This window comes from Podarcis muralis, chromosome 9 (genome assembly GCF_964188315.1).
Source record: "Podarcis muralis chromosome 9, rPodMur119.hap1.1, whole genome shotgun sequence".
NCBI classification, from domain to species: Eukaryota; Metazoa; Chordata; class Lepidosauria; order Squamata; family Lacertidae; genus Podarcis; species Podarcis muralis.
The window spans coordinates 16,068,950-16,096,732 of NC_135663.1; the positions used below are offsets into that span (position 1 = coordinate 16,068,950).

The following is a 27,783-nucleotide window of genomic DNA, read 5'->3' on the forward strand; positions in this document are numbered from 1 at the left end:
ATAAAAACAATCAGAATGCAATGAGAAGGGTAAAACTGATTTTTGAGAAGACGAGTAGTGGTGGAGGGAAGTTAAACAGGGTGGTGGGTTTATTTTATTTTATTTTGTTTATGTTTTTTCTTTTCCCTTTTTGGATATTGTATAATGATTTAATGTATAATGATTTAATGTTTCTTTTCTGTTGTGTATTATTTCTCTTTTTTTAATTAAACTGTATGACGGAAAATCTAAAAAAATAAAATAAAAAATCCTACAATTCCTTGTAATTAGAATCAAAGGACATGCAGGTGAAGAAAATGAAAGGAGGCAAATGTCCTTAGGAGCAAGCTGTTTATTAAAATACTCTTCCGTCTCCAACCTGCTTCCACATATTTTTTTTTTAAACAAAGCAACTGTTTAAAATGATGCAGCAGCTGGGCCACAGAATCCACAATAGAAATGTCCACATCCAATCACAGCGACCATTACGAAACTTTAATTATCGTACTCACTGCTGCTGCTGTTTTAAACATACGTGCTAGCAGACCGTGGTGTTGCCTTCGGCAGACATTCCTGACAGAGAGCTAGGAGGTCGCTGCGTTTCTCATTAAGCCCCAGCGTGGAAACAGTTAACCATGGTCTGCCAACAGCCTCTGCAAAAATGCAGCAGGGGGGAGCCTGCATTTGGACCACCCAACAAGTCTCCATGCCCCCCCCCCCCAAGAACCTGAACAATCAACATTCAAATATCTACATTCTCGCCAAGGCAAAAAGTACGCAGCACAATTTACACAAGTGCACTTCAGTACTTCCAACAAGTCAGTTACGATGCATGAAGCTGCCAAGTCACACTCTACATATCCAGGAATTTCCTTACATTGTCATCTCGCCTTTGGGGAGGCATTGCAACCTCCAACTTTGACACCCCAGGAGAGGGTCTCCCTCTCTCCAGTACATTCAGCAACGTGATAAAAGGATCTATGGTTTAGTAATATCAAAAGCAATTGAACTTCCCTTATCCCGTCTCAGAAACCCACTCACCCACCCTAAAAACTAGCACCTATTAATTCAGTTTGGTTGAAAACTTTAAGTTTGCTCCTCACTGCCAACATTTAGTTTGATCAAATCCCTTGTAACCAAATCAACCACCCATTCGCATACCAAAGCTCCAAGTTTTGTGCAAAATACAGGCAAAGTTCTTCCGGCACACAATGAAAGAAAAGGCATTTTCAGCCAACAAAAACAAGGCCTGGGGTGCAGTTTGCATACAGCATGGTCAATGCCTCTCTGCAAGTAGCCACTGGTGGTTATTTCTGCGCAAGCAGTTTGGGAAATGCGACGGTTGCATTTATTCCATGACATGCCGGCTGACATGCCGAAACACACATTAGTGAATCATCAATAAACACACAAGACGTAACCGGCTGTGTTCTTAGATAAATAAGGTATACTATTCATTGTATCAAATTTTGAGTACAAAATTGTGCATTTGTGGATTGCTATTACTTTAGATCCAAAAATTGTTTACATTAATGTATGAGTTTGTATTAATGTTTATATGTATAACATCTGAACATGGATTAAGTTTGTTTTACTTTTGCTGTGCCATATGGGTCACTTTAAGACAGATATTCTATACCTGTGGATTGCCAACATCTGTAAATCAATATTGTGCTTGTCCATATAACCCTACTTTGTAACAGCTGCTGCTTACCGCAGCTACTACTATGCCATAAGATCCACTGTCCTGTAATATAACATATGGTATGTACAGTTATTTATGGTTTTATATTACTTTTGCTGAAAAATGTGTGAGATCACGATATTGTATTTATTTGTATTACTTAGAGCTTTAACTATTGATGAAGCCCAGGACGGTGAAACAAGGTCAATATTCTGGAAATCCTTGTCTTTAGACTCTGCGAAAGGATTCTGTGGAACTGTAACAACCTTTCATGTGGATTGTTTGTACCTTATGAACAGACAGGTGGAATAGACACTATTATACAGATTGACCTTATGCAAAAACTGATTAGAGAATGATCTGATCTTCTGAGTCTTCTGCTTTGTTCATTTGTTGAATTTTATGATTTGATACAATGAATAGTATACCTTATTCATCTAAGAACATAGCCAGTTACGTCTTGTGTGTTTATTGAGTATGCTTTACGTGACCATAGGTTTGTTTGTTGTTGTGTTGGTACACATTAGTGGGCTAGAAGACTGCTAAGTGCTGGTGGCAGAAGCTTTGTTGGGACTGTGACAAATGTTTCTTCTAATGCAGCCTTTGAGCCAATGGAACAATCCCAGCCAATGAGGGATCATCCGATTAACACTATGCCACAGAATTTGGAGACAGGCAGTGACCATTTGGGGGGGGGGGGCTCTCTGTTCCTGGCCCCCGTGCGTGTCCATGGAGTGAGCATGAGCCCACCCTTCCGGATCCCAAATGACCCACGCTTCAGCGGCTGTACATCAATGGGACGCGCACAAAAAGGTTGTTGTTTTTATACAACAAGATATCCAAGGGCAGCACACCCCAGCTGAAAAAGAGGTCAATGTTCTCCTCACATGGGATAATGCATCACCCTGACTCTATAGGGACATACACTTTAGCCCTTTCTCAGCCCAGGTCCCAACAATCTGGGAAGCAGCAAAGAGGGAAACCGTTTTCATATGTGCCGTTGCAGCAACTAAGCGAAACAGCACTGGATGCAAATATTTTTTAACATATTCTTTTACTTATAAAGTAGATATATCATTTCTCTCTATATATCATATATACAAACATGTAGAATACACACAAGAGAACACCAGAACAGGACCCAGGGCACTGTTTCCAAAGTACTTTGTGGTTTTCAGCAGGTGCATGGCCAAAGGAAGCTTTATGAACAGCTGTGCAGAAGTGAAACTGGAATGACTTATGCAAAAGGTGTGGCTCTAATTAGTACTGGCATCAAGCAGCAAGTCCACGGGTTCACATTGCGATCAGGGTTCAGCTAAAAGAGCTCAGCACTGCTACACCTCAGTGCCAGGTAACTTTACAGCGGCTTAATTCTGGGTTTTCGTAGAATCACAGAAGTGTAGAGTTGGAAGGGTCCTTGTGGGTCATCTATAGTCCAAACCCCTGCAATGCAGGAATCTCAACTAAAGCACCCATGTCTGAAGGCCCATACAACCCCTGCTTGAAAACCTTCAATGAAGGTCCACCACCTTTCCAGGGAGAACGTCCCACTGTGAAACAACTCTTACTGCTTTGGGGTGGCCGTTTTCAATTCCAAGTATTCATATTCAAAGTATCTATGTCAGAAATGAGGAACTAATGTTGACAGCCTCTAGTACCGACAGTATATAGCAGTATATACCAGGTGTTCTGGGGCTCCATCTTCCAGCAGTCCCAGCCAGCATGGCCAATTGTCAGGACTATGGGATCTGCAGTCCACAATACCTGCAGCTGCCACGTTGGCTATCCATGATCTAGAGGTGTGAATGGTCTCTGTGACACAACACTCTGGATCATATTCTTGGCCTGTGGAATTTCTCGATTACATGCAACCTGCTGAAGTCCTGCCAAGGAATGCTGATTGTTCCCTTGGTCCCCCCGTGTTGCATTTGAAGTGGGGGAGTGTAGAATTTCCTGGAGAAACTCTATTTACCTCATTTAAACCTTTTGTTCCCTCCACCATTTGCTTCTAATGTGAAATTCTGATTAAGACGAGTGGCAAGTCCAAATATAACCCTACCCGTTTCCCTTACAAAAATCTCCCTTCCAAAGTGTATCCTCAACTTCTTGCTAACTTGGGAAGAGGGAGAGAAATCCCTTAGGAACTTCAACCACTGTGCAATTGAACACTGAATACCCACTGGGCAACATGTCCCCATCCAAGTTAACTCTGTGCGTCTCAGACAGCATTTTTCAGTGGCTCTGAAAGAGAAGCAACATCTAAAAAAGAACTGAAGAACAAGATGTTCTTTGAAAGAGTTTAGCTCCTGAAAAGCAGCATTGTTTTTTTTTAAAAAGGGGGATTTCTTAGTACGTATTGGTATATTTAAAGAAAAAACAAATAAATACAGAAAACCTACATTGCTTCCGCCTTTCGGAAGAAATGTGACGATTGCCACAATCCCTGTTAGTGTTGTGTCCACTTCTGCCTTGAGGGTTATGGCGTGGTTCTCCAATTATAAACCCACAGACAGAGGAATAGACATGGGCTTCAGCCCAAGTGTAAAAGCCACATTCTGCTTATGAGAAATTGGACTTAAGGACAGGACATTACACACATACACACAGCTGATATTTGCTGTTTGACTTCCACTGCACGGAGTCTTAGCCCCGAGACCAAGATCCCTTTCTCTCCGGAACTGGACTAACCAAAACCAAAGTCAGCTTTGGTGGTTAACCTGGTGCCAGCAGGCTGAGCAAAGCAAAGCACAGCCAGCCACACTGCCTCTGAATCTCCTGGCTTTCTCTTACTTCTGTTCAAATAGGGAAGGAAAGACTTGTGAGAGAGGAGAAGATGAAATGCCACCTTTTCTCTCCTTGTGCGCTTGCTGCCTTTCGCACTGTGCAAATTAAGAGAGCCCCTTTGGCCTCTTCACTCTCTCTCTCATCCTCTAAAAACATACGCTGTGCATAAGAAACACTTGGTTAAAAACCCCTTGAGAGGGTGTGTCGCCCAGGTGCAAAGAGCCAGCATCTTGTCTGTGCCAAAGAACCGGACAGAATTATCTACGTTGGACGGAGGGGGCGGAAATCGCTGGCTCTGAGATTAAGCAGTAGCAGACGTGTTTGTTAAAGAGGCAACATCAAGTTAACGATGGTTTTCTACCCAGGCAGAAAGCACAAGGTGCTGGGAGAGAGAGAGATGGGCGCAACTATCTACAGATCTGCTCTCTGCCTTGCGAGGCCTCCTACAGGACAGTCCAGTCCACATCTCCTTGTAGCAGCAGCAACTCAGGCCCATCTCCCGCTCGAGGCAAAGCTCCGGCTGAATGAGAAGTTGACCTCAGAGTTCTTGTATTTGCCCCAGGCTCCAAACGGCACGACAATGGCAGTGCTGTTATCTTCCGTTCCATACTGTATGGCCTGAGGGAGAGATTGCAAAAGGCACAAAGCTTTAGCTCTTCACTCTGTTCGGCTGTATTCTTTCAACTACAAATTGACGCAGGCAATCTGGAGTTTTGAAATCCTACCAAAATCAGGGATGGGGGAAACTGTGACCTGCCCAATGTTGCTGGAATACAATTCCCATCACCCCAATCGTTGGCCATGTTGCCTGAGGCTGGTGGGAACTGGTGTCCACAAGCATCTAATGTATTCCCCAGATAATTCAAATTCAAGGGAAGTCCCACCCCCAAAATTGTGGCTACATTATAGACTCCCATTCCAAGCACCTCCCAAAGGCGCAAAAGCAAGTGGACTTCATTGCCTGTGATTTGGCAGACTTTGCCTACACTGGAGGGCTTACCCCGCCTTCAAATTTTATCCACTTCTGTCAAAAGAGGAAATGTATGTATATATACACAGGTTTCCCAATTGTGAATGATGAGCAGGAGAGAAATAAAATGGACTTAGATGGATCAGTCAAACTGGACAATCCATAAAATACGTTGCGCTGAGGTGGTCTGTTTTACAAACTACTAAAATCAGGATCTGAACCTAATCTTGTTATCAGTACATACTTTCTAGAAACTGAAGTCTGTGACTATTAATAAACAGGAACGGATTGAGAAGGGTGTTGATACAAAAGCTACCCACAAATTTCAGCCACTCTGCACATTTCTGCAAGTTGGACCTTTTTAGAAGTCTGTGAATTTCAACATGGGGCAATAGCATCACAGGGTGGTGTGGGAGGAGAGAGAATAGCCCACAGAAGTTTTAACACGGGGTGGATACTGTTTAATAACAATCATAATGGTAAAATAAAATAAAATACAATTTTGTTCATCATCAGCTGGATGCCACCACATTGTATACCTAGCTTAACACAGCTGCAGTTCCTACAACCTCTGACCATTGGCAATGCTGGCTAGGGCTGATGGGAGCTGGAGTCCAATAGCATCCAAGGGAGCCCCACATCAATTACTCCTAAGTTACGCTATCAATAAATGTGGGGAACAGTGATCTTCAGATTTTGGGGGTAAATAAAACAATGCAGACTGTAGTGTATGGATTTATTTTTTGGATTCCAGCTGACTAGATATGGTAGTCATCCGTTGACTGCCTGCGTTGTTCAAAATTAGTATCTTCTCGGTTTGAGTAAGAGAACCGTTCCCAGCAGGTAAACAGTTGCAGCAGCAGTTCTGTTGACTTTTTCAGCATCTGCTTTCCAAAAGCAACTCTTTATATCTGACAGTGAAGAAAGGATATGGGCCCCTGCTGTCCTTGAGCAAGGGCACAACTGAAAGGAAAGTGCTCTATCTGAGCTACACCAGCAACTTCCAATTAGCTGCTGAAGACAATAAAATCGAATAGGAAATTTTCCTTGCAGGAAAACAACCGACATATACTTTTAACAAACTGGGCTTGTCTCATCACTGGTTTGTAGGAGGTTTTCCACCCCAAAAGAATCAAGAGGACTTAACTGGCTTTGCTCAAAGCTGGTCGGTGGTGGTGTTTTTTTCTGTGTTGGAAAGGCAGAAACGCCTACCTGCTCAGTTACAAGGTGGGCTGCTTCCGTGGGATCGTGACACTGGCTAACAAAGTCACAGATTTCTTGGCTGTTCACCATGAAGTTGATGCCGTCTGTGGTAAGGACCAGGAAGCTGTCGCTCGCATGGTGCAACTGAAATGGCACGCCACACAAACAAAAGTATACCAAATGCCCAAATTTCAGTAGTGATACAAACGTAAACATACCTATTCCACAAGTGAGAGCTGCAACAAAGTGTTGCAGTGCGGTGTGGTCCTCTTCAGGGTTCCATCAGCCCCCTCTTTCCATGAACCTCAATTTCATTACTCTTCCCTCTAGTTTTATATTACCCCTCCCCCCCAAAAAAAACCCACACTTTGCATTCTGTGGCCAACCATGTTCAGTCTTCATAGGGCTATTATGTTTTGGGATGGGGGCATCTAGTATATTTTTTATACAGTGGTACCTCGGGTTAGGACGCGGGTGGCGCTGTGGGTTAAACCACAGAGCCTAGGACTTGCCGATCAGAAGGTCAGCGGTTCGAATCCCTGTGACGGGGTGAGCTCCCATTGCTCGGTCCCTACTCCTGCCAACCTAGCAGTTCGAAAGCACGTCAAAGTGCAAGTAGATAAATAGGTACCACTCCGGTGGGAAGGTAAACGGCGTTTCCGTGCGCTGCTCTGGTTCGCCAGAAGCGGCTTTGTCATGCTGGCCACATGACCTGGAAGCTGTACGCCAGCTCCCTCGGCCAATAAAGCGAGATGAGCGCCGCAACCCCAGAATCGGTCACGACTGGACCTAATGGTCAGGGCTCCCTTTACCTTACCTCGGGTTAAGAACTTAATTTGTTCTGGAGGTCTGTTCTTAACCTGAAATTGTTCTTAACCTGAGGTACCACTTTAGCTAGTGGGGCCTCCCGCTGCCGCCACGCAATTTCTGTTCTCATCCTGAAGCAAGGTTCTTAACCCGAGGTACTATTTCTGGGTTAGTGGAGTCTGTAACCTGAAGCGTCTGTAACCCGAGATACCACTGTACTACTGCAAAATTTTGAGCTTCCTTCTTAGCGGCCCCAGTTACGCTACAATCCTGCTGGCCCTCACTTGCCAAGTTAACCATTAGAGGGAGGGCAAATACTTTTAACCTAGGTAGCATTCCGATCTTTTTTTTTCTCTCTCTCTGGCTCACCCTCATTAACCCTATAAGGCAAAGTGAGTAATACTGGCCAGGAACAGACATCAGTAGTGGCTCTCCCACCTCCCTCTCAAAGCCAGCTGGGCCTCAAGGGAAGAAAAGATTCCGAGATCCATAGGCAAATACCCAAATAGGCATCTCCCTGGCACTAGGCAACTCTGCAAAAGTGGCTTCATTGCCACACACATTCTGCATGCTATCCAATGCACAAATGCTTTGTTGAAAAAAATAAATTAGGCAGGACCCCCCTGCCCCCAGGTCCAAATACTGTATAGACCAGGCTATAGCAGGGTCTGCCTGGGTACCACAGTCTGAAAAAGCAGTGATAGTGGAAAACACTTCTAAGGAATGGTGGCAGCGCCAGCTATTTAGTGCTGTGCCATCTTTACAAGAAAATGAGGTCAGGGTGTAGAAAAGGAAGATGCTCGGCCTCTTACCTGAACCCGTTTTGTCTCTGGTTCTGCTATGACACCGTATTTCTTAAGGTCCAAATCTCCTATGCTGCGGGTCATTGCAAGCCTGCCGTTTACGTGGGGCTGTCCCAGGCTGTTCCAGACTATGAAACCACCGGTTTTCTTGATTCTTCGTATGCGCAAACACACAAAGTAGGAAAGGAAGAGAGGATGGAACGTTCACTATGGTCGTACATATCCAAGCAATTAGCACGACCAATTTATGCAAGCGACGCCAAGCACAGCTTTGCTGTGAAAGAGCTTAGTGTATTTTTGGTCTTTGTGGATGCCGCCCAGAGTGGCTGGGGAAACCCAGCCAGATGGACGGCGTACAAATAATTATATTATTATTATTATTATTATTTGCCCACAGCCGCTTGTTTTCATTCCTTAGCAGTCTTTGCAAGGGATACAAATTTTACATCCCCCCCCCCCAAAAAACCCAACTCCTCCAGCCCAAGGTTTCTGGCGAAGTACCTTTCCTTCTCATCCTTCCTTTCCGGAGTGTGGTCGATGGTCAGTTTCATGGCTTTCCCCTTGCGACACAGAAGGGCGCGGCTGTCTCCAACACTGGCCACAACCAGCTCAATCCCATCACGCAACAAGGCCACTGTCGCCGTGGTCCCGGCGTTCAGCAAGGTGGCTACAAAACGTCATGCAAGGAGAGGCGGTCAAGGCCTGAGCACTACACACGAAGCTGCCACTCAACTTAAAAAACTTTAACCACCCGTAAAGAGTCGCTGCTGCATAGCTAAAGCTACAAAGACAGGAAACAAGCAGCGTGGGGGCATGCACACAAAGCAGCAAAGTTTTGACAACAAGACTCCATGCAATGGGGAGAAAATGTGGCATGTTAGTGCTTGGGCTGGGTGAAGTCTGTGGCGAGTTCTCGTCTATTCTCGTACTAGTAAAACAGGTGCAGCTACAGAGCCTTAAAAGGGACGCGGGTGGCGCTGTGGGTTAAACCACAGAGCCTAGGGCTTGCTGATCAGAAGGTCGGGGGTTCAAATCCCCGCGGCGGGGTGAGCTTCGGTTGCTCGGTCCCTGCTCCTGCCAACCTAGCAGTTCAAAAGCACGAAGTGCAAGTAGATAAACAGGTACTGCTCCAGCAGGGAAGTAAACGGCGTTTCCGTGCGCTGCTCTGGTTCGCCAGAAGCGGCTTAGTCATGCTGGCCGCATGACCCAGAAGCTGTACGCCGGCTCCCTCGGACAGTAAAGCGAGATGAGAGCCGCAACCCCAGAGTCGACCACAACTGGACCTAATGGTCAGGGGTCCCTTTACCTTTACAGAGCCTTAAACAAATGCCCTTACACAGTAGCTTTCTGAAGTAGTTTAATTAAACTGGCATGTGCTTTACGGGTGCTGAAGTTCTACAAGTAATGGGAAAGTCTTCTTCCTTACTCCCGGGTGCTCAGTAGCAAAGCTGCTTGGTGCTGGATCAGTTTCCTTTTTGGGAAACAGGAGACAGGAGAACTAAGCCAGTTGTGAAAGGTATGACAAGCCTTTCAGGGAAGGGGATCAGGGCAGGTCAGCGTTCGAAATTCACCAGGCGCATTTCGCACCTGGATATCTGCCACTATCCGTTCTGTTTTATCAGAATGAATTTCAGGAACCAAAAAGCCATACTGGAAAATAGGGCTTTCAAGCTACCTGGTCCCAAAATGGCAGCCATGCATTCCGTTGGGTGAGTGTGACCCTGGTTTATGGACCCATATGGCGCCCAACTTATAGAACCGAATTCCTAACACTGGCGCCAGGTCCTGAGTTATGCCTAGTTTTGCCCCTGAACTGAAATGCTAAGAGAATCTACAGCAATCTTTTAATAAGGGGGAGAGGAGAGTTACTGGTTCGTGTATTTCTGTTCTTGTTTTTATCACAAACTTAAAGTTTTTATACTGTATTTCTTTGTTGTGAACCACCCTGAGATCTACAGATGAAAGGGCGGCATGCATTATAAAATAAAATAATAAATAATAAAATAATTATAAAGGCGAACTGAACACCTGATGGGCGGGGGGAGAACAGCATCAAGCCTTGTTGTGAAGTGGAAGCACCACAGAATGGAGATGTTACAGATAGGAAAACAAAAGGACAGCAACAGAAGAGGAATCTAAACTAGGCAATACTACCATGAATTAAAACAGGTATTCTTACTGCAAAGAGCTTGCTGACCAGCTGTTAAAAACTGCCTTTGTAAGGTTGCCCAACAATTTTTGATGGAATAATTTCTCCCCTTCCTCCCATCTCTTCTTGGATGTTTTGTATCATTAGGAAAGGTATTTATTTTCTTGCATTCATATCCCACCTTTACTCCAAAGAGTTCAAGGCGATATATGTGGCTTCTCTTCCTCCCCATTTTATCCCCACAAGAACCCTGTGAGGTAGGTCAGGCTGAAAGTGAGTGACTGGCCTGAGGTCACCCAGGGAGCTTAATAGATGAGTGAGGATTTGAGCCCTGGATGGAATCCAGACACATATAAAAATGCTTTTTTAAAAAAAAAAAAAATGAAAAATATATTGAATTTGCCATAAGCTCACCATCACCATGTAGTGTCAAATTTGTATAATGCAAATAAAATGCACTTAAAATGTTGCATTTGCAGCTGTATAGCCAAGTCCCTGGTCTCATGCCTTAAGTCCAACCCTCTAACCCCAGAAAGCTGAATATGGCCATGACATTACAGCACATTCAGCCTGGTATTATTTGTGTTTTGGAAGTACACCTCATGGACTTGGGTGTGCGTCTTACTCCTAGGTCTGCCTGCACACTCCAAAGCAGGTGCTTAAATAAGGAGAAGCACTACACATGAAATGGAGAGGGGCAAACCACACTTTTTAGCATTGCTCGTAAGATACCTGTTTTAAGTAGCAATATGAATAAAGCACAGCAAGGCGTAAAAAGGTTGAGCTAATTTTTGCCTTCTTTCCCAACTCCCCTCTAAATTTTGAAGGCCACCTCTAGTTTCCCCCACCTCCCTCGCCCCAATTCCTTGCTTTTCGAACTGCAGAGCCACTTCAGAAAGAGACTGTTATGGGTGCCTCTAGATTTGGGTTTAATATGACAAAGGGGCCATCGAGTTCAGGGGGGATGTTTGCAACAGGCCTTTTTTCTTTAACTTGTAGGATTTCCTTGAAAAAGGGCGAACCCAGATTAAAGTTTTTTTGGGGGGGGGGGTGCAGGCTGGGCTGGCAGCTGTCTGATGGCAATGACGTCAGGTGAATGCTGTGGAAAACCTCATGAATCAGAGCACCCATCCCATAATGAACCCCTCTCTGGAATCACCCCGAGACATCAGATACATATGTACAGTGGCAGGACATCTTGAATCAGTGGGTTTGTTTTTCCGCTCTCGGAAACCACAAACGCCAGGGTAGTTTCGGACTTCGTTTGGGATGGGAATTATCAGACATTGCTATTTTATTTTATTTTCACACCCATAAAATTAAGGAAAGTTAAGTTGCACATTTTGGGATGTGCATCTGTAACCAAACGTTACCTTAGCATCACTGTTCTAAAAGGCAACGCCTTCCCTGAAACCCTGTAGTAAGAGGCTGGCGTGATCTTGCCACCCAAAACCAGGAAAGAGGCACAGCTTTGCTCCTCTTGCACAGTGTTAAGAGCCTGACAACATGGCTTTTTGGGGTGAGCAATCTACAGCCCTTCTCCAAATACCACACTGAGATGTGTGTATATGCACACACCCAATGTCTGAGGGTGTTGCAGTGAATCCCAGGGTCATAACTAAAAGCACTCAGGAGTGAGCGCACAGTAACTTCCAAGATAGCCTCTGCAAAAGGAGTTAAAGTAATTGACCTCTTATCCTGTTGGATAGGTAGATCCTAAAAGCCTGAGCTACTCAGCACTAAGAAATAACACAGCCCTCAATTTAACGTTCTTTTCCACTTCCTAAATGAATAGTGAAACTTTGTGGGAAGCCCTATTTTTTTTGTTCCTAAGCTTTGCTTCCAGGAGTACCATGCCCAGTTGTGGGTGCCACATTTTAATGCGGATGTTGACGAACTGTCCAGAGGACAGTGATCAAAACAATGAGTGGACTAAGCTGTGTACACACCATACCTTCAAAGCAATATTCGTTCCCTCAAAGAATTCTGGGCACTGTGCTTTGTCAAGGGTTGCTGGGAACTAACTCTGCGTGTGGAAAACTACAGTACCCAGAATTCTTTGAGGGAAAGAACCTGTTTTGAATGTGCTTTAAAAGTATAATGCAGTGTTTCCCAACCTTGGGCCTCCAGCTGTTTTTGGACTACAACTCCCATCATCCCTAGCTAGCAAGACCAGTGGTCAGGGATGATGGGAATTGTAGTTCAAAAACAGTTGGAGGCCCAAGGTTGGGAAACACTGGTATAATGTATATAATGGGAGAGACCATTAGGATCAGATGATGCCAGACCACAACTCCCATCATCCCTGACCATTAGCCATGTTTCCTGGGAAGAACAAAAATTTGAGTCAGACATCACTGATGGCCACAGGTTGCCCACCTCTGCCTAAATGCCACAAGCTGGGCAATGCATTCATATCTACTGAAGTTTGTACAGTAGTCCTTTCCAAGTTTCACTGGAATGATGAGAGAATGTAAAAAGGAAAATAAATGCAAATAGGTGGATTTGTTCCGCAAGCGGTATTGCAGTTCCAAAATCAAGGAATCACACTATTCATAAAGTCACTAGCCGTTTGCCACCATTTATTCCAAAGGTATCTAGCAGCATATAAACACATTGGCTCAGAACACAAGTTAATTAACTTATTTTAAAACAAAAGAAAAATGTGTTTGCTTCCTAGACAGCTACAGAAATTATATTACTACAGAAATATTATCATCTAAAATCTTTCAAGAGGTATCTTAACACTCACTGGGCACCTTTTAGAGCATGTCGTCACAACTAATGTGACAAAGTGGTTGTGGGAACCTTCCGTTGGTCCCGGCTAGGAACCCGCCAGACTCCTTCACCTGGGACCACATTAGGCAGATCTCTCTTTCCACTGAAGCCCAGCATAGAGTCCCGGGCCTCCAATTCTAGAGCTGTTGGTCAGGTACAGTGTCTGCCATAAATAACATGTACACAGAGGCAAATAGGAAATTCACCCAGGAGTTTTGCTCAAAGTAAAGAGAGGAAACCTGCAACACTTGGGATGATCAGAGCTGCAAAAGAGAGCAAAGCATTCCCTCTTAACTCAAGGGCTCTGCTTAGAAAGGTTATGGGGGTATATTATTGCACCCAATTTTATTACGCATCCGTCTCTGATAGCAACCATGGATTCGTTACTAAGCCAATCCATCTGCACACCTCCTGCTGTTCAAACACTCGGCGAGGGATTATGAAGTTTGGAATTGCACAGCTCTAAAAAGGCATTTAAAAGGAACATTTTATAAGGGGACTGGCCAAATATAAGCGGTTTTATTAGTTGCACTGTGCACATCTGACCTGGGCAGATATAATCAATCACCAGGGAGGGGGGAAATACCGGGGTGGGTTTGTTTTTCGGCTTCTAGTTTTTAACTGAGTAAAACCCACTTACGCATTTGCCTAGCTGTTATTTGTCCAAAAGTCCCAACCATTTGCATTAAGCAAAGATGGATACTTTAAAGGGCAGCGGCTGTTGTGCTCCAACCAATTTTAACATTAAAAAACCACCATCTCCAGTAGCCTATAAGTACAATTCCCTGGGAATTTAGTTGCACAGCCACACTAAGGTGGATAGGACACATGCAAGGCATAATTCCTGTTCACTTCAGAGCAATGGCCTGGTAGATAAATGTAGCAAATGCATCCAAGTTTGGTGTCACAAATCTGGACATAAAAACAGGCATGTTTCTGCAGCTCTTTCACTTCATCAGTGTTGCAGGTTAACATATTAAAGAATTTAAAAATCATGGTTTTGATTGGCAACTTCCTAAGACGAGGAAACAAAAATTACACCACACCTTTTTTTTTATTAGTAACTATACTGTCATTACTAAATCAACATTATAAAACAAGACTCTGAGACTACCCAAATAGTGCATTAACTACAAGTCTAATAAAACATCTGTAATTTCACGGCCCAGGAACATATTTTAAATTTCTGATTGTGTGGGGCAGGTAGGCATAGTTTGAACAAAACTGCTTGTGAGGTGTAATTAGGCCCCGTGGGCCAGAGGTTCACCATCACTGATGTATAGGCAGCAATAAAACTGCTAGTACATTTGCAAAGCTAAGCAGGGTGCGGTATGGTTTCAAACTGGATGAGAGACCAAGTGTTGAGATTCCTGCATTGCAAGGGCTCAGTATCCCTTCCAACTCTACAATTCTATGATCATAGCCATGCAGCCCAATCCCAAGCATACTTTCTCATAAGCAAGTCACATTGGGTTCAAAGGGCTTAGTCTCAACAGAATATGGGCGGAATTGTAGGCTAGATCTGTAAAAGTGTAAATTGCTGGCTATGCAATATGTCCGCCATCCAAGAAGGATACTAAGCTAAACAAATGCTTCCATTAAGATTGCTTATAGTGATATACATGAGACAAAAATTGCTGTCATTTAATATATTTTTGCATCAAGAAGTATCTATTTAATTTTGTGAGCAATAATAATTAATCCACGTAAAACTAAACAATACATTAGCAAGAGAACAAGATTAGGCATTGGGCTGGTAGGCATGTTATATTTTATGAGAAAGCAGGATGCAAAGAGCCACCAGGGATGAACTTATGAAGCTGTATTGGAACATCAGACCTAAGGTTGATCTTAATATTTTCTTATAAGCCAGTCCCACAGCCAGCAGTCTCTCTCCAGGGTGTCAGGGTCTGCTTCATGTAAAAATGTGTTCTACTATCAAGCTAGATGTTGTGTTTGGGACAGTTATCAAAAGGTGATAGAAAAGCGCATTGGCGTGTGTGCTTCTTTTCATCAAGTTATCTACAGCCTGAGCCATAACATGGGCCAACAACATTGCAGGCCTGTCTCCACTTAATTTAAAAACCTGAGTAAGTTGGATAGCCCCTTGCATTTAACACAGAATTGGCACCCACTATCCAACCGCTATTATGTGAAGGTACTGGAGATCAATGGCCCTTGCTTTTAAGTAAGACTATAGCCTAGCCTTAAATTGCTTAGTCCATGCCAATGACGTTAGCCAACATCACCTCCATTAAGCGGAGGTCGGTGCATCAACACAGAGATTTTTTAACAAATGGAAATACGTTTTTATTCATCGCAACCTTCTAGATCCCAGTCATTTTAGCTCAACAGCTCAACGTACCTTTTCAAAACTTAAGTCCCACTGAGTTACACAGAAACTTGTGTATAGTCTCACGGTGGAAAATCAGCTGTGGACAAATCTGCTTGAAGGTAACATTCCAATTAATTTCTTTGAATTGTTTTAAGCAGCACAGGCTTATGAAGCCATGCTAACCTTGTAAAAACAGGATTTTAGCAAGTCCTTCTATATTTTACTTGGCGTTCCCTCTCTTCAACTGCTAGCCTCAACTTTCAATAGAAAAAACCATGGTTGCCACATGAATTTCTTTTTCTCCTGTCTTTCTTTCACGGCTGAACGGAAACAAGCTTCTTACTTACCATCTGCAGACAACTGAGCATGCCTGGCGTACGCTTTGTCTATTTCTAAAAACGCTTTCATCAATACCAACTCCATGTTCTGCTCCTCAGTGAGAAAGCCTCTGGAAAAAACAAGGGAGAGTCTTAAAATTATCCCCAAGGAAGGCAGTGCAAAAGCACCAATCCAAGAAACCCTCTAACATCAGCTACCGAGATAAAAGAGGCTGTAGTTGCAAAATGCACCAATATCATCCCCCTGGCCTTCTCATGGGTAGGCGATTGGTGTCATCATATACAGCTGGAGGGAATCTTGTAGACCAGCCTTCACCAATCAGCTGTCCTCAGACGTTTGGGACAGCTTCCTTCAGCAGAGCTGGAAGGCCTATGGGGCAGGTTCCAGCTTCAATCCCTCCCAGGTAGGGCTGGGAGAGACAGGTATACCTGAAACCCTGGAAGGCCACTGCTAGCCAGTGGAATGATGCAGAGCTACACAGACCAATATATAAGGCAGCTTCCTCTGTTTATATGAGGACAGCAGATTGGTGAATGCTGTCATAGGCCATCTAGCCTATGACTTCGTTTGCTTTTATGTTGTGTGTATTTTTGTGTTTTTATGCTGTTAACTGCCCTGTGATCCTTGGATGAAGTATATGTTTAATCAATATATATAAATAAATAGCTCTACTGTCCACTCACTGGAAGAAATCCGAGCTAGACCACCCCAGTAGTCCAGGCTTTGTCCGAAGACCTCCTACAAGGTTTTAACCCAGCGGTTCTCAACCTGTGGGTCCCCAGATGTTGTTGGACTACAACTCCCATCATCCCTGAGCTCTGGCCTTGCTAGCTAGGGGTGATGGGAGCTGTAGTCCAACAACATCTGGGGACCCACAGGTTGAGAACCGGTATTTTAACCTTTAAAGCCTTATATGGCCTAGGACCCTCGTACTTATGGGACCGCCTCTCCTGGTATGCCCCATGGAGGACCTTATGGTCCTCAAATAATATCTTGGAGGTCCAGGCCTCAAGGAGGTTAAACTGGCCTCAACAAGGGCCAAGACCTTTTTGGCTTTGGCCCCAGCCTGGTGGAACACTCTATCGCAGGAGACCAGCACCCTGCAGAACTTTACATCCTTCCGCAGGCCTTCAGTCCGGGCCCAGTTTGATCCCCCATCTATGGGACCCTGTAAGTTACCTCTTTGGCTCTTTTACTGGCTCATGTGGGACCAACATGGATAGCTGGCCCTGATGAATACTTGAGGTTCCCGACCCCTATTTTTGTAATTCGTGGGCAGTCATTTAACTTTATCCTGATTCTAATTTTTAAGCTGTATTTTAATCAATTGTTTGATTTTTTTTAAATGCATTTGATATTTGATGTTAGCCGCCCTGAGCCCGGTCTTGGCCTGGGAAGGTGGGGTATAATTTTTTTTTTACTTACTTACTACAAGCACTCATACACCCCTCAGACCCCAGATAACCAATCCCACCACTGAACTGCTCTGAACCGCTGTTTGAAACTCCCCAGGCCGCCTGGTGCCTTTTGCTACTGGCACGGGTCCAAATGCAACTACGTGGAGATCTCTGGGCACCAGGTTGGTGGCTGACATCTCCATCGAGCCAGCTGACTCATGTGAATCATGGACCCCTTTGCTAGGCATCTTAGTCCTCAATTATCCCATCAAGGATAAATCAAGTGCAGGGTCTGGGTACAGGTATATTTGACTGTGCTGCAGCCATTCCACAAGCCACCCAAACAGAACTCAGACCAGAGTTTGAGTACCACGGCCTTAAAAAGGAAACGGGACCCCTGACCATTAGGTCCAGTCGTGGCCGACTATGGGGTTGCGGCGCTCATCTTAGTGCATAGTTAATTCCATTTCCACTGTGTGTGTTTATCCTTCTTGCATAGTGGGACAAGTGAAGCGTTGTAAGAGCAGGCTACAGCCAAACAACGTAGCTGAGATCATAGAATCAGATTTGGAAGGGACCCTGAATATCATCTCATCCAACCTGCCGGGCGAAGACATTCTGTTGTGGAGACTGTAACCTCGGTTTATTATTATTATTAATTGAATTTCTATACCGTCCTATACCTGGGGGGTCTCAGGGCGGTTCACAGAATAAAATCAAGATATAAAACCACAAAATACATAATCAAAAGAAAAACAACCCAATAACAACCCCCCCCCCCAAAAAAAGCCATATTTTAAAAGGGCATAGGATGTAAATCAGATCAACCAAAGGCCTGGTTAAAAAGGAACGTTTTTGCCTGGCGCCTAAAGGTGTATAATGAAGGCGCCAGGCGAACTTCCCTGGGGAGAGCATTCCACAGACAGGGAGCCACTGCAGAGAAGGCCCCGTTCTTGGTTTAAGGTGCCATTGGGTGCCAAGCTTATATACATCAAGAGGTTTCTCCTACTCAACCATGCAATATCCTCTACCCCACTATAATTAAAAAAAAAAAACCCCAAGGAGAATTCATGTACTCACTGGATGAATCCCTGCATGTGCTTATGGCAGAAGTCCGCTACCGCCACCCCACCGTGCCCATCGTAGACGGCAAAATACAGGACCTCGTCGGTCAGCTGGGCGTAATCAAAGCGGTCTTCGTTTTCCTTCCGCTTCCCAATGTGGCTGGCGCAGCCCACCTTGGACAGGCTGACCTTGGGGATGGGCTTCCCATATTTTATGCTTGGCGGGAGGAGGATGGGCTCATCGATGCGGTTGTCCCAGATCCCGAAGGAGTCCCACGTGGCTGGGCGGCCGCTGCCGTCCAAGTCAAAGCGAGATGTTCGGCGTACGCTGGTGGAGCTAGGGCAGATAGCCGCCGCCCGCTTGTCGTCCTGCAACAGGCGCGATGTCAGCAGCGCTCTCCTCCTCACCTGGTGGCCTCCGTTTCTCACCAGATTAATTAGAGCAGTGGACATAACTTGAGATCCGCGGGTGTTGGGGCGGAGAAGAGAACCGTGGGAAGTGGGTCTCGGAATATCCCCAAAATAAAGAGATCTGGTCTAGGGAGGTGAAACAAAAAAGAAAGTTTGCGTTGTTGTTTTCTACGGAGTTAGGACATATTAGCAGCCGGGGGAAAGTGCATTGCCTGGGGGCCATTAGTTCGATCCCAACCTCAACACACAGCCCCCTATCCAACTTGAAACAGCACTGGATCCTACTTAGCTTTGCAAATGTGCTAGGAGTTTTCTTGCTGGACCAGGTCGGTCCCTTGACTCAACAACCCAGTTTTAAGACTCCTGCGTGCCAGACATGTCTTTCCTTTCTTTTCAATCAAAGCTGAATGAAAGCAAAGGGAACTCATTTCCGTGCACCCTATCAAATGTCAACTCCCAGCTAATGAAATGCATGTTTGCTCTTGTGAGTTGTGATAGTCAAATGCACAACAGGCATGGGCCGGTCACAGCTGAGCACTTTTCATTCTCATTGGTGTTTAACTCACATTCACCAAAAAGAAATCGGACTGCAAACGCCCAGCATTTACACTGAAATAAGGTTCCGTCCACATCAAGAACACTGAACCTATAGTTAGAATAAGACAGGTGGATGTTATGTTTATTTACTTAATTTTCTTTGGCTAATTAAATGTATATCCTGCCTTTCCTTCCCAAAGGAGTCCAGGGCAGCAAATATATCTGTGATTTAAAAAAATACAATCAAGAATACACTTACAACTTGTTTAAAATGTCTAAAGACTACAGTCATATCTCGGGTTACAGACGCTTCAGGTTGTGTTTTTTTGGGTTATGAACCTGCCGAAACTCGGAAATACCGGAATGGGTTACTTCCAGGTTTCGGCGGTCACGCATGCGCAGAAGCGCTAAATCGCACTTTGTGCATGCGCAGAAGGCCAAATCACAACCCGTGCATGCGCAGATGCACCGCTGCAGGTTGCGAGCATGCATCCCGCATGGATCACGTTCGCAACCCGAGTGTCCACTATATTAAACTCATCTAAAAAGAATAAAACCATATTGTAACCATATTGACTGCTGGAATTGCTCAGCTGGTAGCCTTGGGGTCATGGGTTCAAGCCCCACACCGGGTAAAAGATTCCTGCATTGCAGGGGGCTGGTCGAGATGACCCTAGTGGTCCCTTCCATACGATTCTTTGAACCAGATTATGTTTCTGGACAGGCCAGCTGAAACAGAATATTTTCAGCAGGCATCTAGTAAAATGCAGCGGTGGCGCTTGCTTCATGTCAACAGGCAGGGAGTTCCAAAAGTACAGTGCTGCCAGGCTAAGAGAATGACTCCTTACCAATGCAAAATTAACACTATGTGACACTTGTAGAATTCAAAGTTCCACAGAATGAGCCCAAGTTGGTAAAGGGTTTATATACTAATAACAACACCTTGAACTCTACTACTTCACTGGCTACTAGTGGCAGTCAGTCAAGACTTCCAATTTCAGTTAGCCGGTATGGTTCAGAGAATATAATTTCACACAGGGATCCGAGTTCGAAACTCAACGTTATACCACCCTCAGCCCCAACACACACTGTTAAGTTGTGGGTGAACATATCAGACAACACAGCGATTCTTCAAACAGCTCTTGTTTATTCACAGGCCAGGACAGAACTGAACTGAAGGGTTCAGCCAGCCTGCTTATATAGAGCTCCAGTGCAATGTAACTGTAACAATTTTCTAAAACTACCCAATCACTGAACGTCACTTTCGATCCCTTATTTGCATAACTATCTACAGTATCCCCCTCCTGGCTCAGGGTGAGAACTTCAGTACATAACACACACCTTTTTTAAATAATAAAAAAGGTGTCCTGTGTTTTCTAGTTCTGGAATGCTACAACACTCTGTGTCATCTCCACAGGAAGACCCAGATTCAAATCCTCCCCCCCTCCGAAATTTGATAAGTAGTCCTGGGGCTGGTCACTTTCTAAATTACAGCGTTAGTAAGTGAAAGGATAAAATGGGGTGAGGAAAAGAACTCTGAACAAGGGCAGAATGAAAAGGTAATAGAAACCTCAACCTCCACACTCATAATGATTGCAGGTGTAAGTATAGAGATCTGTTCTCCATTGGAAACAGGGCAAGAGGTAACTGAGCCAGCACTGTTGCTGTGCCAACATTTATTTATATAAAGGTCTGGACCTGTAATGGCACCGGGTCACCAGACTACACAGTTCCCAAGGAGAAGCAAGAGGTGCAACTCCACCTTTCATCTTTCTAAGTCCTGCCTCTTCAGGTAGTGCAGCAATCTGAGCTGGTCTCTCAGGTAGTTTTCCAGTTGGGAGAAAATTCTAAATATGAACTCAGTCATTCATCCACCGCCCCCCACCCCACCCAGCCACTGTAATTCCCAATACAGACACTAGGGCGCCTTCAACGTTGGGATAAACAACCTGCCACCCCTCCAGATGTTGCTGAACGCCAACTACAAGAATCGGGTCCCTGGAAGAAAAGGTGGCCTATATAAACCTATTAATTTTAAAATGAAGTTGCTCCATCTTAGGAACTTTCATTGGGGGGCTATGCCTTCCTAGAGGAGCACATTTGCCTATCTGCTGTTTAAAGGTAAAGGACCCCTGACCATTATGTCCAGTCGTGACCGACTCTGGGGTTAAGGCACTCATCTCGCTTTATTGGCCGAGGGAGCTGGTGTACAGCTTCCGGGTCATGTGGCCAGCATGACTAAGCCCCTTCTGGCGAACCAGAGCAGCACACGGAAACGCCATTTACCTTCCCACCAGAGCAGTACCTATTTATCTACTTGCACTTTGATGTGCTTTCGAACTGCTAGGTTGGCAGGAGCAGGGACTGAACAACGGGAGCTCACCCCGTCGCGGGATTCAAACCGCCGACCTTCTGATCAGCAAGTCCTAGGCTCTGTAGTTTAACCCACAGCGCCACCCGTGTCTGCTGCTTAGGAGCAAGCAAAAGGAAGGGATGACACAAGGAACAGGAATCAGTAGCAGAGGGGAAATAAATCAACTGAGTCCCAGAAGCCTACCAATGTGATCAGAGCCAATACAAAAAAATCACAATTATACCTTTAAGTGTTCTGGCCTATTTCAAGAGGAAACTGATCCTACCTCTGGGGATTTTGGCTCGCTGGTGGTGGTGGAATTTTCCACCTACTGCTCAGAAGAATGTTTCAGCAAAGGTGTGTAAACACCCAGCAGTGCCTGAAGGGTTAAAACAGGTTCAGCGGAAGTTTTTTCACACAAGCTGAGGTGGGAAGATTATAGAGGAATGACCTTGCTTCAGAGTGCAGCCAAAAGCTACAAGGCATTGCTTATGTAAATTCTTTGAAACCAGGAAGGTTTCTACAGTGCAGAAATTTGGATCACTCCCTCTAAGCTTCAAAAAACCTCACAGTGACTAGGAGCAGCCTTTTCTCAATCCTGGGCCCCAAATGTTGGGAGGACTACAACTCCCATCATCCCTGACTGCCGGTCCTGCTAGCTAGGGATAATAATAATAATAATAATAATAATAATAATAATAATAATAATAATAATTTATTGTTTACTGTACCCTGCCCATCTGGCTGGGCTTCCCCAGCCACTCTGGGCGGCTTCCAACCAAGATTAAAAACACACTATGACTAAAACATCAAACATTAAAAACTTCCCTAAAGAGAGCTGCCTTCAGATGTCTTCTAAACGTCAGACAGTTGTTTATCTCTTTGACATCTGATGGGAGGGCATTCCAAAGGGCGGGTGCCACTACCAAGAAGGCCCTCTCCCTGGTTTCCTGTAACCTCTCTTCTCGCATTGAGGGAACTGCCAGAAGGCCCTCAGAGCTGGAAACTCAGTGTCCGGGCTGAACGATGGGGGTGGAGACGCTCCTTCAGATATACTGGGCCGAGGCTGTTTAGGGCTTTAAAGGTCAGCACCAACACTTTGAGCTGTGGTCGGAAACGTACTGGGAGCCAATGTAGGTCTTTCAAGACCAGCGTTATGTGGTCTCAATGCAGTGGCGTAGCGTGGGTTGTCAGCACCCGGGGCAAGGCAAGTAATTTGCGCCCCCTAACCCGTGGATTTGCGCCACCTAACCTGTGGATTTGCCCTAACCCCAGATGTTGTGCCCGGTGCGGCCGGCCCCCCCTGCACCCCCCACGCTACGCCACTGTCTCAACGGCCACTCCCAGTCACCATGATGGGATGATGCGAGTTGTAGTCCAACAACATCTGGGGGACTCAAGGCTGAGAAAAGGCTGGACTACAGGGTATATAAATGTGTGGATAACTGCTGTAAGAAAAACTGCACTCCTGGGAAGGGGGGGTGCAAAATATCTTCCCTTGGAAGTCCCTTGCCCCATCACCTATGTTTAAAGACATAGCTTTCCACATAATCTGCATAGTTACCCGATACAGAAAGGCTACAAAGGCTTTCGGACTCTCTCAATAATTTGAATCCTGCAAGCCATTTACAGCTTTAAGCCCCAAGTTAAGAACATACTCACATGTAAAGCTGAGCAACTCATGCACTTCTAAGGATTTACCTGGCTGTCACTGCTGCAGGATCTTGATTCAAGCCCAGCCAGGTAATAGGATGCCTTGCACAGGGTTTATGGGCTGGCAACTCACAATTGCCTATGTGATGCTTGCATGGGTGCATGTGTTCAAAGACAAACTTGTACAAAGCAGTCACTAACACATCTAATGCTGGTTTGTGGGCACTTTATTTTCTCAGCCCTGCAATGGAACAAGCAGGATTGGTGCATTCCATGCCAACTGGCAACAAGAGATTACAATCCGCTTAAGAAGGCAGGCGGAATTTGATTCAGTTTGCATTTAAAGGCAAATCTACCTTATTGACACTTTCTGAAATATGCCGACTGAAACGCATAATGTCCTGGGTTCAAATTCCCATTCCAGCTCACTCAGTGACTTTTGATTGGTTCCTCTCTTGCAACCTAACCTACCTTCCAGTTGTTGGCAAGGATCAAATGGGGCAAGGTGGAGAGAAGAGACCTTTGAGAAGGCTTTCTCAAACTCGGCCCTCCAGATGTTTTGTGACTACAATTCCCATCATCCCTGACCACTGGGTCCTGCTAGCTAGGGATCGTGGGAGTTGTAGGCCAAAAACATCTGGAGGGCTGAGTTTGAGGAAGCCTGCCTTTGAGCATTTGGACATAAACTTTAATTTGTTTAGATTCTTATACAAGCCACTTTTCGGGATTAACCAAGGTGACTCGCAGGATATAAAAACACAAAACTCACCCGCAGGGCAATTTGCAAGCCATAAAAGTGCAATTTGAAAAAACCACACTAAGACATCTAAGCAGGTTATAGCAGCAATAAAACATTAAATCAGCACAGGAAAGTATGCAGCAAATGCAGCAAAACAAAGAATTTTAAAAGTAGCAGTTAAATACCAAACAACTAAAATAAATACCAACTAAAAATCATGGGGGAGGGGAGAAGCGGGAATCCTCAAGGTCTTATTAAATGGCAAAAAGCTAAGAGCCATACCTGTCTAGGCAAAGAGTTTGAAAAGCATGGAGCCACCATAGGAAAAAGACCTCCCTGTCTAACACTACTTTCAAGCAGGGTCTCAAAGGTCAATCCAGAACACTTTGGAATGGCAATGGACAAAGGGAGAAATCCACTTTCCCGCCCACAGCAAATTACTGCTTTGAGTGCTCGGATCCCCTATACAAAAGGTCTCAAGCAAAGATTCAGAGCTTGTTCCAGATTTTGGTGGGCCCTTAAATAAAATGCAATGGGGGGGGGGGCGGCAACACATTCCCTGAGAGGGCTGGCTTCACTACTATCATCCCTCCCAGGCCATTTATCTGCCCTCTTCCTTTGAGCAGGGTCCACAAAGCTGCCGAGGGCTTGGCATATGGAAGCAACTTCTCCTTCGCACTACTGACAGATTTAGGAGAAAGCAGGTCAATAAGCTACAAGGAGGAGCAACTCCAGAGGTCTCCGGGGAGAGATATTGGAGAGGGGGTCCTAACTGAGGCGGGCACAACTCCTGACGTCAGCGCAGGGGTGTGTCTCCGTTTCCACGAATTGCAAAAGGGATCAGATTCGGAAGAACCCCCCCCCCCAGGGTCATCGAGGCCAATGCAGGCATCTCAACACGCGGTCCCCATTCAATTTGTACGCACCCCCTGGACCATGGTTAGTTTTGCAAATGCGCTAGCAATTATTATTATTATTATTTTGCTGCACCACTAGGAGGGCACCATGGGCGTATCGGTTGCGTCACGCAAGCTGGAAATTTTTCTCTTCCACCAGAGCGAAGACACCGCCTCCTTGCGTGTAAAGAGAGAAGGCGAGAGAGAAAGCCGAGCCACGCCTCTCCTCCCGTCCCCCCGCGGGATGAACAGCAGGCGTTCGTCCAGCGGCTTCAGCTGCGTTCCAAATTTGAATCCGCGTTCCAAATTGGAATTCCCCGGGCTCGCGTTCTAGAACCCGGCGGTTTCCAACCTTCGCCGCCGCTGTTGCGCAGCTCCGTCTGCACCAGCCCAGCCCGCCTTCCTGTTCGAGTTCCTGGCAAGCAAGCGCCATTTGCACCGCAGCCAGCCGAGAGCGCTGGAGGAAGCTGCTACTGCTGCCGCCACCGGCTTCCTTCCAGGCGATTCTTCTAGAAACAGGCACCCTCGTGTGCACCAAACATCGCCTTAAGGAGAAACGCGACTGTGAAGTCGAGACCGGGATGGAAGGGCCACCGCGAGTTCCACCTCGTGCGATTCTACTGCAGGCGGAGCGGGGGTGGGGGATACTTGTTTAAAATAAAAAAAAAAAACCCGTTGCAAAATAAAGGGGGGGGGGGAGAGAACCACCCACATATGTTTCCCCTGGAGAGAAGCCAGCAAGAAACACGATCTCGTTTTCTTGCTTTAAGGCAAGCGCAACGGAGCGGCCTGCGGGTTTAAAGGCGCAACAAACTGGGAATGATGTGTCTTTAAAAAATAATAATCAGGAAGGAGGAATGCAAAGTGAAAGGCTGGATCACATGTCTCTAATGGCAAGCTACCCTCTACAGTTAAGAACTTAAACTAGTGGCCAGGTGAGGGGGCGGCGGCGGAATATGAGCAGATAAAATTTATGGGGATCTATAAACAGTTATTACTCGTGACAACTAAAATGGAACGTCCAGGTTCAAAGGCAATTTATCTCTCTGCCTATCAGCTGCCATGGAAACCAGCAGCCGGAGTAGCTGAATCATAGTGGCTAAAGAGGTACTCGGTTCAAATTTCGCCCCAGCCATGTATTCACGGCGTGAATTTAAGCAAAGGCACTCCCCTCGACCTCAGCTCTCTATGGGTAATAATAATGCTGACTTGCCTCACAGGGTTGTTGTGGAAACTGCATGGGGAAGGGGCTGGACTAGATGACCCTGGGGTGTCCCTTACAGCTCTGTGATTCAAAAGGGCCCTGAACATTTGAAAATGCTATGTAATTAAAAATTGTCTTTTTTTGCAACTGAAGGATACAGAATATTAGTCTTGGATCGGCCCTCAGTCAGATCCTGACAGGGTCGTCCAAGGTACTTTAAAACTGGAGCATCGAGGAACGCTCCACGTTTTTAGGCGGCAGCATCTGTAGCCGTCGAGCGATAAAGTCCTAAGCAAATTTGCTTGTGATATACTGTACTGTGTTCAGCCAGGCTCTTTTCCACAAGCAAGTACTGTATTCAAATTCGGCCTGCAAGCGCTTCGCTGCAGCCTCTCCCTACCCCATCGACTCCAGGGTGAGTAATCTGAATACATGCAATTTGGGACAACCCTGGAGAAAATGGGTCGAGGCTTGCAAGCCAAACCTGTCAACCGTGCGCGCAACAAAACCCAGAAATTAAGGGAAGTGGGGAAACCCATCCTCTTCCTTAAGCAGGGCGTGTCCACATCAAAAACTGAGCACCAAGAGGACGCCTCGGCGGAAAGCCCTGGAAAGATGCATAGCAAAAGGGGACGAACAGCGGCTTGGAAACGTTCCTTCTGCGCGCCAACGCGAGGAGGAGGAGGCGGCTGCAGAGGAGAATTGCAACCTTCCAGCCGCCTCCCATAGCTTCCTGTGAAGCGCAAGCAATGCAAGAAAGATGAATGGGAAGCAAGCGAGCAGCTGGCGAAGGCGCGAGCTTTCTCTTGTTACCTGGCAAGGCTTGCCCTCGAGGAGACGCGTAGCAAGGCGGCCGGTCCTGCCTCTCCCGCTGGACCAGAGCACTCCACCCGTGCAAAGAGGAGGAGGAGGAAAGGCAGCGGCAAGCAGCAGTCGACACGCTTCTCCCCGGCGAATTCTCCAAATATTTCCCGGCGCGCAATGGCCGTGCGTAAAAGGCGAGAAACTCGATCCGGCGAGGAGTGTGACAGCTCTCCTGCCCTATCGAGGCAGGGCCCAGCCCGCCTCCCGGAGCCAATCGAAGCCGCGGAGCCGAGCGAGCCTCCTTCCTTCCCTCCCTTTGCCGGCCAAATTCGCCTCGGAGGGGGCGGGCTCCTTTGCTCGAGGTCCGGGGGCGCGTGATGCAACGCGGCGAAATGACACCGGTCCTCCCCGCCCTCTGCACTGGCCAATAGTAGCAGCGCTTCCATTTGCGCGCTGGGCGGTTTTCTCCTCTCTTTCCTGATATTTGCATGACACTTAGGAGGGGAGCGAGGTGGGGTGGAGGGTTAAAGCGCTCGCTTGCAAATCCTGGCCAGAAGCCGGCTTGCTTTGGGCTAGAAACGTTCCCCCGCGTGAGCATCGCAGAAGCGGCGAGCCTGCTGCGCTTGCCAACTGAGCAGCAGGACGGGAAAACAGCAACCCAGTTTTGATCCGCAAGATGGATAATTAGCAAGCTTTCCATTTACGGATCTATGGCGTGGGTTGCAACTATTTGACATAAGGTTGTTGTGTGATCCTTCGGTGAAATGAAATGACGCGTTTGATCTGGAAGTGTATAAAAAACATTGCTTTGGATGTGGATCTTAGCAGCCTCCTCCTTATTTTTGAGCCTGTGCCTGTGCACATTTTTATTTCAGTAAAGGCCTATCTTTTGAC

At 45.9% G+C, this 27,783-nt stretch overlaps 1 protein-coding gene across 1 annotated transcript; it reads right to left on the reverse strand.

The window, feature by feature from the left end:
• Positions 1–313: 313 nt before the first annotated feature.
• Positions 314–27,194, reverse strand: PPM1K (protein phosphatase, Mg2+/Mn2+ dependent 1K). The gene is made up of 7 exons (XM_028743593.2): positions 26,899–27,194; positions 18,309–18,829; positions 15,840–15,940; positions 8,732–8,897; positions 8,240–8,384; positions 6,630–6,764; positions 314–5,065 (listed from the first exon to the last, which is right to left on the reverse strand). Exons 2-7 carry the CDS (start codon positions 18,743–18,745, stop codon positions 4,934–4,936), a joined length of 1,116 nt encoding a protein of 371 aa, XP_028599426.2. The 5' UTR covers positions 18,746–18,829; positions 26,899–27,194; the 3' UTR covers positions 314–4,933.
• Positions 27,195–27,783: the final 589 nt, after the last annotated feature.

Bases quoted from the DNA above. Each gene is read 5' to 3' on its own strand.
- PPM1K (XM_028743593.2), bottom strand. From the start codon at position 18,745: ATGTCCACTGCTCTAATTAATCTGGTGAGAAACGGAGGCCACCAGGTG. The intron at 8,898-15,839 runs GTAAGTAAGAAG...GACGTTTTGTAG, and splicing joins TGCTCAGTTGTCTGCAGATG to CCACCTTGCTGAACGCCGGG. The intron at 8,385-8,731 runs GTACTTCGCCAG...GCGCATACGAAG, and splicing joins AGGAAGGATGAGAAGGAAAG to AATCAAGAAAACCGGTGGTT.